The sequence below is a fragment of the Pseudorca crassidens genome, chromosome 2 (genome assembly GCF_039906515.1).
Source record: "Pseudorca crassidens isolate mPseCra1 chromosome 2, mPseCra1.hap1, whole genome shotgun sequence".
NCBI lineage: Eukaryota > Metazoa > Chordata > Mammalia > Artiodactyla > Delphinidae > Pseudorca > Pseudorca crassidens.
In genome coordinates, this window is record NC_090297.1 from 6,376,791 (window position 1) to 6,397,128 (window position 20,338).

The window sequence follows — 20,338 nt, forward strand, 5'->3', positions numbered from 1 at the left end:
TTTAAAAAAAAAAAAAACCTGCTTCCTGGAAGAAGAAGAAAAGCAGAGAGGGCACAGGTGAATTCAGGTGATCACAGGTGACCAGGGACATTCTCTCCTGGGTAAGACAGAAGATGAGATCTGAGCCCTCAACTTGTTTTCCACCTGATTAAACAAGAGAAGGCTCATGTTCAAGAAGCAAAGAACCAAGAATATAATCAGATTTTTCATGCTGCAGACCAAGCCTCTGATGAGACCACTGACACTTACATAAAACTAGCATTAGAGCGCGGGATTGCTCCGCGACCACCTATACACAGAATACTACATTCTATTTTACTTTTTTGGCCACATTGGGTCTTCGTTGCTGCACACAGGCTTTCTCTAGTTGCGGCGAGCGGAAGCTACTCTTCATTGCAGTGTGCGGGCTTCTCACTGCAGTGGCTTCTCTTGTTGTGGAGCATGGGCTCTAGGCACGCAGGCTTCAGTAGTTGTGGCTCGTGGGCTCAGTAGTTGTGGCCCACGGGCTTAGCTGCTCCGCAGCATGTGGGATCTTCCCGGACCAGGGCTCGAGCCCGTGTCCCCCTGCCTTAGCAGGCGGATTCTTAACCACTGCGCCCATTAGGGACCCAAGGAACTCTTATTTAGCAAAGGGAAACAAAGGGACTGGTTCCTGGTAAAATTCACTCTTAATAATTTAAAAATAAAGGCACCTCCTCTCAAGTAGCCACTCTGCAAACTTGTCCTTACTGGGACTCCATTCACTATTACTTCCTTCCCCTCCTAACTCACTGGCCTGAGGCAGAAAGGTAAGGAGAACTTTCCTAAGAAATGAAAGGTATAGACTCAGAAAAGGTCAAAGCACAATAAAAAAGGCACTGGCTAATAGGCCGAACCTGCAGAGGTGGAGGGATGGGAAGATGGGGAAAGGACAACCAAAAACTCAGTAAACCCTCCACGCTACAAAGAGGACAGGCTCGTTTGCTATAAAAAGCCCAAACCTCTTTCTCAATAAAAATTTTTTTTTCAATTTTGGTTCTCAAATTTTCAATAAAATATCCTGACTGTAGAAATGTATTATTTCCCATCAACACTACTCACGTATTTATTTTAATTGTTGAGTCAGTTTCATCATGGTCAGTGAAGAAATTTACCCTACATTTTTAGCAACCGTATATATTCAAGGAACTTTAATAATTGATATTCCAAGCAGAGGCAAGAATCCCCAGTGCTCAGACCTCCACATGTCAGCAGAAACAACCAGATGGTTAATGATCTACCTGGTAGAATCAAGACATCTTGGGAAGTAGTTCATATTTTGCTTTTGGATTTAACAGTTTACGGAGTTTAAAAAAAAAAAAAAGATACTTCTCAATCTCTTCTTCAAAAGAAAATTTATAATTATTTTTGCAATTCCCGAAAAGGAACAAAAAACATGACAGTTTACAAAAGCTACCCTGTTTTTGTTTCCCCATTTTTATTAAAGAGGAAAACACAGTCCAGGAAGTACAACCTTTACCCATGGACACAAAGATGAAGTGGGAGCACAGAATCAGAACCCAGGCTGCCTGCGTCCAAAAGGGGAGATCCTTCCATGCTGTTGGTCTTAAAAGGATCAAGCAGTCAGATTAAATGGCCATGAGGTACTAGACAAATAAAAAAGCAACAAGGAGAATAAAAGGACAGATGTAACCGGTCTCTATGCTCAGCTCTTTTTACAAGCTAGAACCAACCTACCTTATTTATTTATTGTTTTGAACCAACCTACTTTAGTTCAACGAAGTATGCTGGTGTTTTGGTCAAGTTCATGTATAAGGATTACTGGCTTTATGTACTAAGACCTCTGAGCTGAAATTTATTGACTTTAAAGTTTCTCACTAGATTTTGGATCATACCCTTCAAAGAAAATGAGAACATGATGACATTATGTTCAGAGTATGCTGACTGCAGAAGTAAATTTGGAGTGAATCTTATTTATTGAGCAACAGTGAACACTCCCTGAGTGCAGAAACGTCAAAACAAATTCCCAAAGCAAAGCCCAATTACCAAAGGTTCAAGCCCTCTCTCACCTACCAGCCCCCCGTAGCCTGAATTCTACCTGAAGCTAGAAACATCTGCCCCCACATTTTTTGCCCAAGTTTTGCTCCTTAAATGTCGTGGGTAGCAGGAACACAGCGTTACAACCCCTAAGCTAAGATCCTTAGGACCAGAAGATTTTCAGAATTGAGAAATTTTTGGATTTAGAAGGTACTACAGGGAATATACCAGGGTAATGCCACAGCAGTGTCTGAGCAATAATCCCTATTCTATCACATCGGTACCTTTGTAGTAAAAGCTGTGCAAATCCACACAAAGTGAACTGAATAAAGAATACAAAAAGTCTCACATCAGTTCAGGTCAAGTTTGGCCTCAGGGTCAAATGAATTTCAGCACCCAACTTAGCATAAAGATGTTTTGATCCTCAGAGCTTTCAGATTTCAGAATTGAAAATAAGAGATTATGAACCTGTATTATTGTGGATGCTTTACTTATAGTAATGATCAGTACTCTGAGTAGAAAAAAATAATTAATGAAATATAAATTTATACCTAATAACACCGAAGTAATTCTATGCCGACTACAAGAAATCCACCCTCTCCAAATTTTAAAGGCAATGGACCAAAGAATTCATAAAAGTCTGTTCCCCACTAGCTCGCCAACCAAACCAGAAAGTTCTGGACAACCAGGTCCCTGATAAGGCACGATATTCAGAAATATAATAAATAAGTAGGTGGGGGGGGGGAGGTAGCCAGATATTGGGGTTTTAAAAGGATCTGTGATAAATGTGAGAGGAAAAAAAACCCCAATCATTCAGTGCCAGCTAAGATGCTAAAAAAATTATGGAAAATTACATAAGTCAACTTTTAACTACTATCAGAAAATTTGCTATGAGAAACAACTCTATCTTAAACTTCAGTTTTAATTGCTCAGTTAGAGTTCACACGTTATTTAAGGGGAGGGGAACAGTCGTCAAAGTCTGGAGTCACAGAATCACCATTCGTTAACTTCCAGTGGTCTTACTGATCAAGGCGCCATCTCACGAGATTATTAGAACGGTCTGACATTCCTCCCCAGATGACTCAGGGCAAAACAAGTCAGCACACAGCACCACACAGCCACAGTTACATGCTAGTCTCACTCATCTAAAATGAGGGAGACCAGCTCATCACACTGCCCCATCCCTCACAGACCTGAAACAAAGACAGAAACAGAGGTAAGTTCTGCAAGGGCATGCACCCCAAGCATTCGAAGGACTGGGCTGTGCATAAGCCAGGTGGAGGAAACAGTTTTCTATACTCTGTTAAATCACATACACAGTGTTGATAATTTGGGCAGCTATGGGAAGTGTGCACCAAACCCCAAACTTCAGAGGTAGAAAGTAGTGCTCATGGTGAAGCCAGTGAGCTTGGGCCACACTGGCTTCATCACTGCAAATTTTCACGCTCACTCTGTGAGAAGGTTGAGACCTGCCACAGACTTATCACTAATAAGCAGACATTCAAATATTTGTTCACTTCAATTCATCCAACAACCCCCAAGCACTTCCACTATGCCAAGCACAAGCTGGACTCGGGGAACAGAGCCACAGAAATGAACAAACGGGACTAAGGTCAAAGCACTAAAGAAGTGCTTCAGGATGCAGATCCTGTAAACACGCTGCTACAGGTATGTCTCTGTGTTGCTTTTTCGGGTGAGATAAGTAATAATATATTCCTCTATCGCATGCCTAACCAATAGTTTAAAACAAAACTGATGGGAAGTATCACTCTGAATGACTACCAGTAACATACAATAAAAAATGAGACAAGAACCTGTGTGAGTCTCCAGCTTACACAGATAAGTTACATATCACTTTAAATGAACATTCAGCAAAAACAGGTGTATAACCAAAACTAGTGAAAAGTAAACCTGCTTGGCTATTATGAACCCAAGAGCTAAACACTTAAAACTCAAAAGCTATTTGGTCAATTCCCTGAAACAATCTAACTTGTGCAATATGACAGCCATCTATCAAATAGTTAAATAAATACGGCATCACTGAAATAACAGGCTACTGTGTATCCAGACAGAAATCCAACTCTGAGTGTCCAACACTTCACTTGGGCAACAGGAAGACATGTCCAGGCAGTCAATAAATGCATATGTAATATAAACATTTCACAATATAAGATGCTTTTGAAATATTACCATTGATCAGCTTCTTTGCCATTGGAATAGGGCATACTTTTGAAAATGAAAACAAAAGCTCAAAGTCACTGCTTTTTAAAGAAAAAAAGGTAAGCAAAAAAGGTGAGCATAGTTGTTGTCTAGTATATATATGGAGAGAGACACATGTATATGTCCCAATAGAGCTTTATGCAGCCTCTTACAACCACAACAAAGAATATGTTGCCTTTTATTGACCCTAGTTTGACGGTCTGAACAGCAACATTCTAAATTTTACATATAATTTCTCAGCATCCTCCATGAAGAGGTTTTCACTCAAGCGGTACCCATCTGCCAATTATACTTAATGTACTTCTTTCTACTAACTTCCTTGAGCCAAGCATCTTTTATTTCTTTCTCAGTCCTTATAGTTTTAGATTATGTCCTGACTGTCCTGTGCACAGACTACCTGATCGCCTAATAACCTTCTCTGTTTTTTCAAATCCTTAATAAAACAGTCACATGATTGATACAAGATAAATATGAACACATATACTCTTACAGAAGTTCTTCCATGGGCTGAGTTAAAACTACAGCCTATCAGAGACATAAACAAAGAATTCTTTCTGTTAAATTATTTTGACTCTATTGCTTTTCATTTAAAAAATAATAATTCTACCTGTGATATAGATCTTACCAAGACAGTTGAGAACTGGATGTGTCCATCTCATACCAGCAGTCTTACTAGAGGTATTTCAGTGAGTGCTCCTGGGGTTTTATTAAGTGAACAAATTACTAATCAACGAACTTTCCATAATGTCCTAGGTGTTTTCAGTAAGGTATGGAAGGCTTGACTGAATGGGCATGAGGGTACAATTCATAATAAGTTCAAAACACACACCAACTAAACACCTGTCTTTTCTTGCCCTCTCCAAACCCAAATTGTCTTACTTTTCCTTTTCTTAACAACAACAAAAAAGCAAACAATAAGCTGCTAAAGACACCAAAGACATTAAGTACTACAACTCCTCCCAAAGAGGTTTATTTACTACAGGACTTTGTGTCTTTTTTTCCATCTTATCAGTATATGCCCAGAAGTATACACAGACATACCCAGGCACGTGAAAAAAGCCAACGTTCTCACGGAGTGGGACCCAGTGACTCACTTACCTCGTCTCAGGGTTGTAGCCTAATATGTAGAAAAATGAATCCACTCGGGCTTTAAACTCTCTAGCAGCAAATATGTCAGAAAAATGGGAGATGTTGCACTTCCCTCTGAAAATAAATGAACAAAAAATGTTAGTAATGTCCTCAACAGCTCTGCAAACCATAATACTACTAGGAAAGCAGAGGTGGGGGAAGATGTAACTAATCCATGGTATTCTAAGAACACGTAGAACATGGCTACAGACTGTTTAAGTATCTGTTCAGAAACACAGGAGTTCACCCCCCAAAATAAGAAAATGGCCAATATTATATTTTTTTGTTTCATGACTGCTTTAACCTACAACTTAACTGCTTTTATCTCAGCCTTTTAGTCTTAGAATAAAATTAATCAAACCACAAAGACAAATTGAGGGCAGGATTGTGATGAAAAGATATTAAACTAGAAATGATGGGCAAAAATTTAAACCACAGTTACATTACTTTACCAAAAAAAAAAAAAATCCATCTAAAGTCTCTGTAAATCATCAAAGCAAAATGGGCCTTTTCTTCCTGCTACCTTACGAAAAGGAGAATGTGTAACTGTTAAATATTTTTCTTCTGAGTGTGGAAGAAATAAACTGTCTTGGAAATTAAAACCTAGAGAAATTTTAATTTTAAATATATAGATGGGTTCTAATATACAAACACACACTTCCCAAATTTTCAGGTAACATTAACTGACTAAGCTGGAAAATGCTTTCCCATGGAAATACTAGAGCAGTAAGATTTCCAGGTTCATCTACTAACAAAAGTTAAACCACAATATAGCTGAAAACTCTACAATACTACACAACTCCTTAAGCAGCGTTTCCACGCACCAAATATAAATGTCATTTACATTATACCATGCAGTAGGACCCACCATCCCACTACACACACCTACATACATACAGGAGTGCTGAGAGAAATTCCAGGGTTCCAAAGAAGGCAGGGAGGTTTTCAGAATTTCAACTCCCTCAGCAGTTACAGGAAGCAACTTTAACATCAACTGGAAGCCAAAGGCTATGATTAGAGTAGATGGAATTGGAGGATCAAAGGCACATCAACAGAACCTGCAAGATGCTTCCAGGGATGTGACCTCCCACTGCGTGAGCAGGCATTCCATTCCCAGAAGGACTCCACGAGCTGGCACGTCAACAACACACACATGTGCTAATCGCCAAGGTGTTAGTGAAAGAAACTGAGGGATATCAACATGGGGATGGACATTCATTCACTTCCTAACAAATTAAAAAGCAATTAAATATCCTCCTTTCCCACAGGGCTTAAGTAATCTGCGACCAAAGCCTCAGTACTGGGCAGAAGATAAGATGAGCTGAGACAATCTCCATTTTAAAAATTAAACAAAAATACTACTGATTTCTTCAAGTTCCTTTGGATACTACTGATTAGAAGATAATGGAGGGTTATTGAGCACTTAAAATATGGCTGGTATAAGTGAAGAGAAATGAATTTTAAATTTTATTTAATCTCAATTAATGTATATTTAAATAGCCACATGTAGCCAGTGGCTACCATCTCAAACAGCACAGATTTATATAACATTTCCATCATCGTGGCAAGTTCTGTTGGAAGCACTGATTTGTAGGTAACACGATACAATTAAAGGAAAAAATGGACTAGGTATCAACTCTCCAGGCCCAGGACCTATGCTTCTAGTATTTAACTGGAACTAAAATGAGCTCCTGGAAAAGGATAGGCAGGTAAGACAACTTTTTAGATGAACAATGCACTCGCTCTGCAACTAATCACCCATCTATCAGAAATGATTCATCCCTGAAGCCTAGAAGAAATAAGTAAGTCCCTTTATCAGTTAACCAGAGATAAGTACATCTATTATACCTATCTCATAAAAATATTACGAAGATCAAATGAGAAGTCTATGAAACGTTGTACACTGCTCCGCGCTGTGCAAAATCAATTACTTCATCGTTGTCCATTACTAAAGGAAAGCAATTCTTCCTTTATTATTCTTGGTTATTACTCAAATTTAAGTTTATCCTTAAACTTGAATAATTAATTAATTAAACACATAGAAACTCCTCTAACCCACAATTCTAAACACAAGCATTGGAAATCAGTTATGTTTAAGACAAGGTTTCCCAGTCTCAGCACTACTGGCATTTTAGACATCAATCCTTCGTTGTTGGCAGCTATCCTGTATTTAGCAGCATCCCTGGCCTCTACCGCAGAGCACCCACACACATCATTGTGACCATCAAAAACACTGCCAAAATGTTCCCAGGGAAGGGCAACACAACTGGCTTAGGGAAAATCCAAAGCAGTAGGAAGAGAAGGCTATCATATGATAAACTACTATGAAGCTGTAATAAACGGGATTTTATCTACCACTGTGTCCTCTATTTGCTTCCCGTTTGGTTATGTGAAGGGTATTGATCTTTGTATGTTAATTTTATATCCTGCTACTCAACAAAATTTTTTAGCATTTGATAGAGCTTAATCACTGATTCTCTGAGGTCTTCCCAACATGCTAACTTTATTTGCAAATACACAGTTTCACTTTTTCTTTACCCTTTCTTAAGCCTCTAAGTTGCACCTCTAATACAATAAAAATGTGGAAAGTAGTGGAAATAAAGGACATCCTCACCTTGTTCCTGACCTTAGTGGAAAAGCCTCCCAGGTGTTCCCATTAAATAGCTTTAGAATAACCGTATCATAATCATCGCTTAGGAGACAGGTTTCTTCCTTAGACTTATTAACATGCTATTAGATGTTAACAGAGTCTTGAATAGTAAACCTACCTTGCATGCCTGGAATAAATCCCAGTTGGCCATAAGGTTTTTTTTTTTTTTTTGCGTTACGCGGGCCTCTCACTGTTGTGGCCTCTCCCGCTGCGGAGCACAGGCTCCGGACGCGCAGGCTCAGCGGCCATGGCTCACGAGCCCAGCCGCTCCGCGGTATGTGGGATCTTCCCAAACCGGGACACGAACCCGTGTCCCCTGCATTGGCAGGCGGACTCTCAACCACTGCGCCACCAGGGAAGCCCCATAAGGTATTTTTGAATAAAATACTAGAATTTCTTAAAGCATTTGATTAATTAGATCTAATGTTTTTCCCCATTAATTTCTGCTTCTATCATTATTATTTCCTTCACTGTGCTTTTGTTGTTGTTCATAACTGCTTTATTCATACTAGCCTAAATACAAACCAAATGTCCATCAACAAAGAAACGGGTAAACAAAGTATTGTATAATTTACAATGAGATTACTACACAACAACATATAGAAAAGAGCTACTGATACATAACCCATCAAGAAAAATCTCAAAAATTAAATGTTGAGTAAAAGAAGCCAGACACAAAAAAACTACATACTGTATGATTCCATTTATATGAAGTTCTAGAACAGCAAAAAGGAATTTATGGTAGGAGAAATCAGAATAGTGGTTGTTTCTGGGTGGGAAGTTTAGAGAGAACAGGAGCTGAAGGGAACTTTCTGGGATGATAAGAATATCCCATGCCTTGTTTAGTGTCAAACAAATTTGCCAAAATTTATGGAAATGTAAACTTAAAATCTGAATTTTTCTGTATATTAAAAAAAAAAAAAAAAAGCACTGGGAGAAAATAAAACACCAGTCACTAGCATATAGCTGTGGCTCTTGGAAGTGTCTATCCCTGCCGGGTAAGGGGCCCGCAGTAGCAAAGCAGAGTGGAAGACAGGGCTGACAGGGGCCGGGAGGCTGACCGTGGCTGGTTCTGACTGGCTGCCATCCGTTCTGAAATATTCTTCATATCGCCTCTTGCTGAAGAGTAGTGCTTACACTTTAAAGTAAAAGTGTGTACATGTGTACCATTTTAAGCACTCAGTGTCTTTCTCCAGGGCTCTCTTTTCACCATGCTCTTGCTCAAAACAGTATATTATTTGACAGTTTGTGAAATGGAGGCAGAGAGACTGTTAAGAGAAAACTGCAATCATGTCCACCTTGCTGAAACAGCTGCTTTCCCAGCTTCCTCAGGTTCTGCATTCCCCATATCTTCACTGTTACCAGAAATAAGACTAAAGACAGGGAAGCACCATGTCTTAGGGTCCTTTTATTCAGCAGTAACAAGGGCTCCCTGGAAAAGACTTGTTCAAGTAGTGCTTTGCTGTGACGCCCCCCAGTTACGCCCTGGGCACTGCACCATCTAGAGTCCTGTGCCTGGTGGGAGAAGGCCATCTGAAGGGGATGAAAAAGAGGAGAGAACCTCCTCAGGCAAGCAGAGAAATACAAATGGAAACTGTGGCCAGAAATTCATTCCCTTAAACTGTACCCATAATTGAGCGAGTCTTCATACACCCCCAGACATATGCGAACCTCAAAGAAACTCGTGAAGAGGTACACAAGCTCACAAAGACTGCTTACAGTAGCTTGTCTGTTTACAGCTATTACTGTCACTCTTACCCGGAAATAAGGGGAAAAAAGATTTTGAGACAGGTCAGCATCGTGTCTATTGTAAGCCATTTGATTAATGACAGGCATAGTACCTTTTCTTTTTTAAGTTTCTTTTCTATTTCTAGTTCTTGTTTCTCTCGCCCTCCTGTGGGTTATCTGAACATTTTTTTAGGATTTCATCTTGATTTATTTATGGTATTCCGAGTGTTATCACTCCACATAGTTTTCTAGCGACTGCTCTAAGTATAACAATATACAACATTACTTCCACTGAAGCCCCTCTGCCTCTCCACTTTTAAATTTAATTTTCTTAAATGTTTGAGGAAAATTCTTAAACACTCCTCAAAGACACAAAAGTAAATACAAACAAATGGGAAAACACCTGGATAGGAAAACTCAACATAGCATTTCTCCAAACTTGATCTATAAATTCAAGGCAATCCTAATACAAACACCAGCTAGCTATTTTATGGAATAAAACAAGTTCTACTAATATTCATGTGGAAAAATCAAATAACTAAAAAGGGGGGGAGCTAGCCCTATCAGACATTAAAACATACTATAAAGCCTCTATAATTAAGAGTGTAGTGCTAGCACATATCTAGACAATAGGAAATAGAATATCAAGTCCAGAATACATATGGAAAGTAATATATGACAAAGGTGGCATCTCAAACCACTGAGGTAAAGACAGTAAATGGTACTGGGGCAGCTGGGTAGAATTTATCTTTAAAAAGTGGTGTAGGGCAAGGCTTTCTAACTATGACTCAAAGTCCTGAGGGAATACTTGCAACAGGCATATTAAGAACTTTTAAAAAGTGAGAGACAAAAAGACAACAACCCAACAGAAAAGACATGAACAGACAATTCACAAAAATATAGACAAAAATATGCTCAAACTCACTCATTGACAACCTACATGCATATACACAAGATAGCAGGTGAAGAAACCACAGTACACCCACAAAACAGAGTACTACACAGCTATGAAGGAGAATGAGCTCTGAGGAGCAACTTCCAGAACATACCGCTAAGTGAAAAAAAGCAAAGCACAAAAGACTATCTATAGTATGCTACCCCTCACATAAGAAAGAAGAAGTTATAAGAAAATAGACATGTATTTGCTCATTTGTGAAAAGAAAATGCAAGAAGGATAAATTAAGAAGTAAAAGCATCAGTCATCTATAGCAGGTAGGGGGGCTGAAGACTGTATCTTCTTATAGCTCTGACCCTGTGAGCCACAGCAATAGTTCACAAACCCTTCCTTACCCAGAAAATAAACAGACAGTCCAAATCAACCAAGAGGAACCAAAAATAGAATGCAAAGTCTAAAGAATGAACCCAGCTATATTACAAATGAGTAACACAACCACACCTAAGGAGCTACGAAAAACGAAAAACAGAACTGACCTGAGCAACTGTAGAAAACAGGCTCTTGCCTATATACTATACATAAGACTAAAGACAAAAATGTAGTCAGTAAACGTGCTTCTCACAGGCACATGGGTTACAAATTCTGAAACTAAGTTATGTGTACCATAGAATTGGATAAAAATAAGCAAATGAAAATATATTTTAGGGCCTCCCTGGTGGCGCAGTGGTTGAGAGTCCGCCTGCCGATGCAGGGGACACGGGTTCGTGCCCCGGTCCGGGAAGATCCCACATGCCGCGGAGCGGCTGGGCCCGTAATCCATGGCCACTGAGCCTGTGCGTCCAGAGCCTGTGCTCCGCAACGGGAGAGGCCACAACAGTGAGAGGCCCGCATACCGTAAAAAAAAAAAAAAAAATATATATATATATATATATTTTAAACAATAAGAACTGAGTTTTTCACTGTTGAAGAAAGAAGTTACCAGTAAAGAAAAGGGGAGGGGTACAACGAATCTCGTGGTTCTGCTCTGGGCCACGTGAGGACACAGGGAGAAGCCAGCGGTCTGCACACCAGAACTCTGGCACCCTGATCTCGGACTTCTAGCCCCCAGAACTCTGAGAAAGAAATTTCTGTTGTTTATAAGCCACCCAGGCTATGGTCTTTTGCTTCCAGCAGCTGTAACAAAGTAAGGTATCCGTGAAATTCAAATAGGGTCTTTAGTTCAATGGTATTGTTCTAATGCTATTTCTTGTTCCTGACAACTGTACCGAAGTTACATAAGATGCTCACACAAATGAAGACTGGGAGATGGATACATGGAAACTCAGTACCTACAACTTTTCTATGTGCCCAAAAGTAGCTCCGAACAGAAGAATTTTTAAAAGACTATGACGTATTCAAGGGCAGAGAGAGCGTGTTACTCAGTTAGGTGCTCCCAGCACCTCCACAGCCCTTCCCCTAGGATGAGCAGCTCAATAATGTGTTAAATGATGAATGAATAAAGAAATAAGGGACTGACAAGTTATGGTGTCTAATGAAGTACTAAGCATGTACAGACAAAACAATAAAAATGCCGTAGGCCAGAGTTATTTCACATATAAAAAGAACTGTAGACTAAAGCCAGGAAATGAATCTTAAGTTGCAAAACTAAGAGCTCTGAGACTTCACGAAACCCCTTAGGGAACTTGCAGAAACTAAAGGAACTTTGTTAAGTTCTGAGGAATGGTTGGGGAATTGTACCAAGACGTAATTAATCTGTTTCAATCACTACACATATGTGACGCTAGCTTCCCGTAACAAAGGAAGGAGATAAATTGATTTGGAATGGAAAAAGGGCAATTAGAAGCCCTAAAGACCTAGTTTAGGATTTCTTGGCCCTGGGCTTCTGGTAAATTCACTCTAGAACATACTCCTATTAATATGAATTCCTAGGTGAAATGATACCTTGTAACCTGTAACCTACCTTGGGTATTTTTTCCCCCAATAGGAAGCAGATAATCAGAAGGCTGGAAAGTAGCCCTCAAGCCGACGGAAGCGTTAGGATCTCCTGTCTGCCCTGCACAGTCAATGCTTGAGAACTCACTGTTACAGCTGCACAGTAAGCCCAAAAGTGTTGTCCAGGCCACATGTTCAGAGTCCAATCACAAAGCAATCGCTCTTGATCCTTCGATCATCAATAAAGTATTATCCTTAGGGTAAAAATACTATCATGGCAAACAAATTGCAAGCTACACACTAATCTGCTCATTCTCAGAGCATCTACAAATGGCTCCGAGCTGAACACTCCTCCCCATGCCTCAAGTGCTGAGTATCCAAACAATCCACCCTAGAGGCCACAGAGAAATAAAATAAGTGGATGCTACGTCACTGTACCACCAATAACTTAATACAGAATTATACTGAATTTCACTTTTCCTTTTTTTCCTTTTATGCTTTTAAGAAACCAATTCAGATTCATGAGCACTACTCATACTACTGAGTGTGAGATACTCTCTCTGCAAGAGGCTTTTTCATGCTCTGTACCTTACTGGATATAAAACCAGTTCTGGGTTCTGTCACTTAATCATGTGACTTTAAATAAATTTGTTAAAAAGGTGGCACAAAGGTTAACAAACTTGACCTTGGTCACAAAACTATGTGGTAAAGCCAGGATTCAAACTGAAGTCTTCCAATTTCAATCTGGAGCTTTTTCTTTTATACCAGCGTCAGCCAAAAATACTTAACCTGGGAACAAGGACAACTCAAAAATACTCCACTCAAGATACTAACACAGTATTACTATATGGTTACTGATAAACGTAACGAAGAAAAGAAAATAAACAGCTGTAGAAGCTTAGCTTGAAAGGCAGGAATGAGGGGCAGCCAAAGCAAGAATTCAAAAACAGCAGCAGAGCAGTAATGCTGGACCCTCAACACAGACATCTACAACCGTGAAGATGCCACCATCTCTTCTCGGAATAAATTTGGTTTGGGTAGGGAAATGCTACAGTCTCAATTTACACAGAGAGGCTGCCGAGGAGTTCTGTTTTCCTTTTGATTCATGATGCCTAAAGGACAAAGCTCTCTCTTCCTTTATAGCCCAACCCTAGCACCGGCTTGAAAGAGAAAGTTATACACCGGTCTCCTCCTGAGTGAATGGAATGGCAAGAGCCCCTCGGAGTGCTGTGAGCCGACAGAATCCACACCGCTGAGCACTTTGATCTCTGAGAGGAATGGTGCTAAGCACTAACACTGTCTTCTTCTTTCTTTTTTGTCCTCCATGTTTTTTTCAGTACATTCATTTGATCCTCTTTCATGTGCCTACGGCCTATTTTATTTGTCCTCTTTCAAAACTGAACTTATTTTTGGCAGTACGACTTTATATCTGTGGAGAAAGAAAAAAATTCTTTCTTGGATAAATGGTGAAGGAAAAAGTGGGAAGAAAAATGAAAGCCTAACCCCCACCCCCATACTTTAAAATTAAAGTAATCTTGCTTTAGTGAAGAGGAAAGGAATAAATAGAGATTCCGGGGGGCACGGCTACTCAACTCTGCTTTTATCAGAGATGATCTTACAGTGAGCACTCTGAGAACCAGGCGAGATTACTAAGCAACAGCAAGAACCCCCCAGATGAGCCCCAGATGCAAGCAAACGTCAACACACCCATAAGGATTACTGAGCAGCTACTAGGCCAGACCACCAGTAACCATGTGGTCACATTCATCTGGTGTCTTTGAAAAAAACCCAACTGTCAAGTCACAGAAGAGATGCTCTATTTGAAGCCAACAAAGTCAAATTTAAGATGACAGCTTTATAAAATCACTGTATGACCACTTTAAAGAAAATACCACAGGAGAAAAAAACTAATCAATAAGGGTTCTGGTCACATACACAGGAAAGGAAGATCACCACTTTAGCACTCCAGCTCTTTGGTGGTCAGTGAAGAGACAGTAACCTGTACAGTTACAGAAGACACCTGACTGTAAACCTAGCGAAAGTAAATTCATCCGGGTCCAGCTAGAATTACCTGGGACAACCCATTCTAAAAATGCTATAGTATAAAATGACTCTACAAACCGAAACAGTCTCTGATCAATATTCAAATATATTCACTTTAAGCAAATATATCAAAATCTGTTGAATGACCAGAGTTACATATCTCACGTATTTACTTAACTTCAACTCTAAATTGCTTAAAAATCATTCATCTCAATCAATGAAATAAGATGGGGGGCGGGGGAGCATGCAAAGCGGATAAGAAATAATCCCAGGACCAAGTCAATTGTCTTAGCTAATAATTTAATGGTTCCATCAATCTATCCAACCTTCCGTTAACTTGCTTTGTTGAGCATGCAAGTTTAAGATTGGAAAGCCACCGCCAAGAAGACACGAAAAGCTTGGGGGAATTTTGTTAGAAGTTTATAAAACACTGCATGAATTCTCTAAATGTATCTGAAGTCCTGTAGGAAGCCAAATCTAACCACATACACGCCCTCCCTTACAGCGGGGCCTGGCAGACTGCAGTCTGCAACAAGCCAAATCTGGCCCGCCACCTGCTCTTGTACAGCCTGAGAACTAAGAATGGTTTTTCCATTTTTAAATGGCTAAAAAATAAATCAAAAGAAGAGTCATATCTCCTGACGTGTGGAAATTAAATGAAATTCAAATTTCAGTGTCCTCAAGTAAAGTTCCATTGGCGCACTGCCACCTCATTTATTTACATGTTGCTTGTGGCTTTTGTACTACAATGGCTGAGCTGAATAGTTGCAACAGAGACCGTGAAAAATTATCTGGCCTAAAAAGTTTGCCAAAACCTGCCCTATATTAAAAGTTGCTACTAATTTGCCTTCAAATAACTGGCTTTAGCTATGTAGCTTTGCACAAGAGACTCCAGATGGTTTTACTGAATACCATCTGAGCAATATAATAGAGAAATTACTGTATCTCATTGTAGTTAAGCTAAAAGCCAGCAAATCCCTATGACTCCCCCCCCCCCACCCGCCGCTGCGTTGGGTCTACGTTGCTGCACATAGGCTTTCTCTAGTTGTGGCGAGCGGGGGCTACTCTTCCTTGCAGTGCACGGGCTTCTCAATGTGGTGGCTTCTCTTGTTGCGGAGCAGGGCTCTAAGGCATGCAGGCTTCAGAAGTTGTGGCACACGGGCTCAGGAGCTGTGGCTCGCGGGTTCTAGAGAGCAGGCTCAGTAGTTGTGGTGCGTGCACAGGCTTAGTTGCTGCATGGCATGTGGGATCTTCCGGGACCAGGGCTCGAACCAGTGTCCCCTGCATTGGCAGGCGGATTCTTAACCACTGCGCCACCAGGGAAGTCCCCCTATGACTTTTTTTTAAACCATGTTCTTTAACAGAGAAAGTGGTTCTTTCACCATTTTGTTATTTTCAGTGGGGAAAAAGGTATAATAAAATCACTTGTCCTTACTTCCTTTACCACCTAAGAAGTCCCAATTCTTCCCCTCATAAACAAAATATACCAGAGTAAATAGGTTACCTTTTTCTTGAAAGGGACAGAAACTACCAGAGGGTGTGAAGCAGAGGCTCACGGTCACTGTTTGGCATTATTACCTAAGGCATTAAGGCTAGCAGCAATGTTGCCTCAGAATAAAACCTTCTGTGTGTTTTCCCTGCCCCCAAGCTTTCAGTAGTAAACCCTTCATACACACAGAAATTTAGACGTTTACAGGGCAACGACAATTCCTGTGAACTCTGCCTAGATTCTCCTACAGTCACATGCCGCCGCAGTTGTTTCATCCATTTTTTTAACTCTATCTTGGCAGTGACTGAATCTTCAGGAAATAATCTGTATAACACCCCACCCTAAATACTTTAGCAACGAATTTTCAAGGAAATAAAATACAAAACTCTAGAGAGGTTTTAAAAGAAAAAAGTGGTTTTTCCCTCTCACACAGGTTAGTGAAGACAGAGGCAACCTCTGAGACCCCAACAAGCCACAAAGTTAACACCAGAGTGTCAGCTTGCTGAGACCACAGGGGCAGTGTGATTGATATTACGATTACCAGATGAGATCCAGGCAGCTTAGACTCTCTACCTACAGTGGCCTATGACTTCTCCTTCACAGAAGGACCACACATCTCTGGCGCTTACCTAAGGGCAGCAGCGTGGTAAGTGTCAACGTAGTCAGAAATGAAGAGCTCTCGGTTCTTGATAACTGGGTCTGTTATGACAAGTTCTCTTCCAGAGTCTGTCACACACACACACACACAAAAAGTTAATTAGGAGGATATTATAATTGAGTTTCCAGAAAGGATTAGGAAAATTTCACAAAATTTTTCTTTCAGGATCACTTCCCACTATAAAAAGCACAGTAAATAACCAGGCCTGTCAGCAAAACAGAGAAGAGGAATAACATACAGCAGGAATAACAGGAGCAAGCGTCCTGTGGGATGTGTTTCTGCCCTTTATTAAGTCCCCACAGTTTGCTGAAATGTATTCAGCAGAAAATGAAAAAAGAAGGAAAAAGAAAACAACTATCACATTTTAGCAACTTGTAAACTACTAAAATTTTCAGTGATCCTGTGCATCTGGTATTTTATTGCTAAATATTCAGGATGGAGTGAAATCACACTGTTTCAAGTTGAAAAGAATAACCAAGTTATTATTTTTAATAAAGAACCATCATTTAACTGTTTTAACAGAAATTTAATAGTTTCAAAAAATGAAAAAACTGGTAAAATGTAAAAGAACATTATTCTTCAAAACTGTTTTCACATTACTGCATTCATAGGCCTGACTTCTAATGTGAACTTTATTAATTAAAACAAAAAAGAAAAAGAAAGAAAGAAAGAAAACTGTTTTTGACTACTGGTTTGTTGACTCAAAACCTGTCACCAAAGGCAGTGTGAAGGAGTGAGACAAGCACAGTCATCTGGGCCAGAGAGAGCTGGATCACTGCCCCGGGGTCTCCACTCAGAAGACAAATAGCCTTGGCAACTCCTTTAGCATCTCTAAGCCTCGATTTCCTGTTCTGGAAGTGGGGAGTGACAACCCCCGAACTCATATAATTAATGGGTAACAAATGTGAATCAGCTAGAATGAGGCCTAGCACCTCAAAAAAAAATCAATAAAAAGAAGCTATTAGACATCTGAACAAACGTAATATACACTTTATGTACATATCTCATGTGTCAATAAAGTTATTGGGTAGAAACTACAATGCCAGAGGAAGAAAAAATTAAAAGATGCTCTGAACTACCTTCCTATTGTTCTAAAAGTCAATACTCAAGCTAAATTTCAAAATATTCAGGAAAGCTTTGCTTTGAAAACTGAAGTTCACAACCCTGAAGTTCAACAATACAGATCATTAAAAAGAAACAAAATACAATTCTATAGGGTTTTCAGTGTCATTAGTTCAGCATTAGGTGAGAAAAAGGAATAAAAAGATGAAGCTACTTTTATTTCCAAAGAAGATCTATCACTACTCCTAGTTTAAGGGAAAGATGCTACTAGCACATGATCAGGTTGTTTCTCTTTTAAGGCAGAAATAGTGAAAGAACTCAGCAAAAAAAAAGAACATTCCAGTAATGTCTATTGATAAAAAGCTTTTTCAGTGAAAACTTTTCATAGTGGTTATCTCCATTTAATGAATGTTTTTACAAAGAACTTTGCCCAAAGCTAAGAAAGTGTAAGAATCAAACCAGAAGGACATATTTACCATTTTCATTATGTCGATCCTGAACCAAATGCTGATACACAGAATCTGGAACTTCAGATTGACGGTAGTACCATTTGACGTTCATGAGTAGGTGGTCCCTCTTACTCTGAAAAGGAAAATCTAACAGCATTAGGAACAGGATTTCGGGTGCCCACAGGTGCATACCATACCCATGATCAAAAGCCCCGGAAACAGGTGGACAGGCAGAGAAGGAGACACACAATTACTACCAGGACCACAAAAATACATTAGTCAATTATGAGGTCAATTTTCATTTTTTGAAAAATCCCAGCCACAACACCCCTCTGACTCTATCCCTCAAAGTTGCTTATTTCAGGAAACAAAGGAAACCAAAGTTGAATCTATAAATCTCCCCAGTTTGATTAACTAATTCATTCGACACATTTTTTATTTAGCATTAACTACTCAGTACACCACATGAATACATCCTTCCATCTGAAGCTTCGGTTGTGTTGGCAGATATTTAGAAACTGTTTCAGCACACTGTCAAGGCCATTAAGGGCAATGAGTTTTCCCTGCTACTTTACTGCCACTTATGCTCTATGGCAAACTAACACAGCAAACTATGGGTGGTGAGGAAGGTACTATGAGTCCATGGAGCAGGGATCCTGTCTCATTTATCTCTGAATTTCCCAAGAAGAGAACACCTTGGACATGGATATGAATAATAGCGTTCTATGATGGTCAGGGTCCCATAAATGTTTGTGAGACACTTAACCATCTTATCCCTAAAAGTTAATTTTGTTCCTAGTTCATTCGAAGAATAAAGAATCAAATACTGCCTTTCCATTTGAAGGCTGTGGGGCTAGGGCTTGAGGGGACCATCTCTGTGTACCTGGTCATGAAGCATCTCAATGTGGCAGTGCACTAAGGCTTCCCGGGGCCTCAGAAAATACTTTCCGACCCAGCTGAGGGCCGTAAGGGACTTCCCCAAGGTGAGTGCAATACCACTCCTCTTAGCAGCTTCTACTTTCTCATCACAAGTCAGTGGGTCAGAAATGCACGAGAGCTAAAATTCGAGCAACACCTCACGTTTATACGGGAGATGGCCAAATCCTAAAGTATGTCAAAGGAGCCTTCTCTAATGAAGTAAGATGCTTGATGCTTACATGAGAGGTTGCACAAAGCCTTCACTAAAAGACCAGGAAGGCTCAAAAATATTTTTGCTAAAATATGTAAGCCATTCAAAGAACCAGAAAGAAAGCAACTGCCAAAGGTCTTGACTGAACTCAGACGTGAAGAAGCGCTATTCCCAAGTGAGTTCCATACACGCTAAGGTCCTTACTTCTGCAATGAACTGTGTCAAATATAGGGCATCATTACTGGTTTGAATAAAAGAGACTGCATACAAAGAATAATCCTACAAAATGGGTACTTCTTAGTTTTTATCAATTTTTCACTTTTATATTCTACACTGTTTATACTGAGGGTGGGAAAAAGAGGACAAATCAGTACGCTGCATAAAAAGAATACACTTTATATATAGTATAGGGGTTTACAGACAGAGCAATTACTTCCGGCAAGGGATTATGGAGGAAGGAACATCTGACCTGGGAAAAAATGGGAAATATTTCAATGAAATTTTTTCTAGGCAAAGGAGGAGACCTGAGAAATACACAAAGATAGAGAAAGTTCAAGACATATATAAGACACATGCAAGTGGTCCATCTGCATGCAGCACAGGAAAACATTCTGCATGATGGTGAGGGGAACCTGAATCCTAGCTGGAGTTTGGCCTTTAGTGGTTTTTTAACTCTCTGGGACAAATGGGGTCTTCTATCTGCACTGCTGACCAAAGCCACAGGCACTGAGGTGCAAAACCCCAGGCCAGGCCGAGGGAGAGCAGCTAAAGGGCTCTAGTATCTTCCTGAGGCAGGATGATAAAGAGCGCACTCATCAGGGAAAGAAGGAGACACACCAGGGGAGGGGCAGGGCCTGTTTGGCAGTACTCAGGGATAAACCCGGTTAAGTAAATACACTGTCCAATACAGGGCTTCTCAACCTAAAAACTACTGACATT

At 40.0% G+C, this 20,338-nt stretch overlaps 1 protein-coding gene across 4 annotated transcripts in view; it reads right to left on the bottom strand.

Moving 5' to 3' along the window:
• The window catches only part of RERE (arginine-glutamic acid dipeptide repeats), a 426,633-nt gene that overhangs the window by 154,525 nt on the left and 251,770 nt on the right, over positions 1-20,338 (bottom strand). For all 4 annotated transcript variants that reach the window (XM_067719197.1, XM_067719188.1, XM_067719170.1 and 1 more), the window contains 3 exons: positions 18,298-18,403; positions 16,731-16,827; positions 5,335-5,439 (listed from right to left, as the gene is read on the bottom strand). In XM_067719197.1, the coding sequence (XP_067575298.1) occupies positions 5,335-5,439; positions 16,731-16,827; positions 18,298-18,403 (308 nt within the window). The remainder of the gene's footprint in view (positions 1-5,334; positions 5,440-16,730; positions 16,828-18,297; positions 18,404-20,338) is intronic.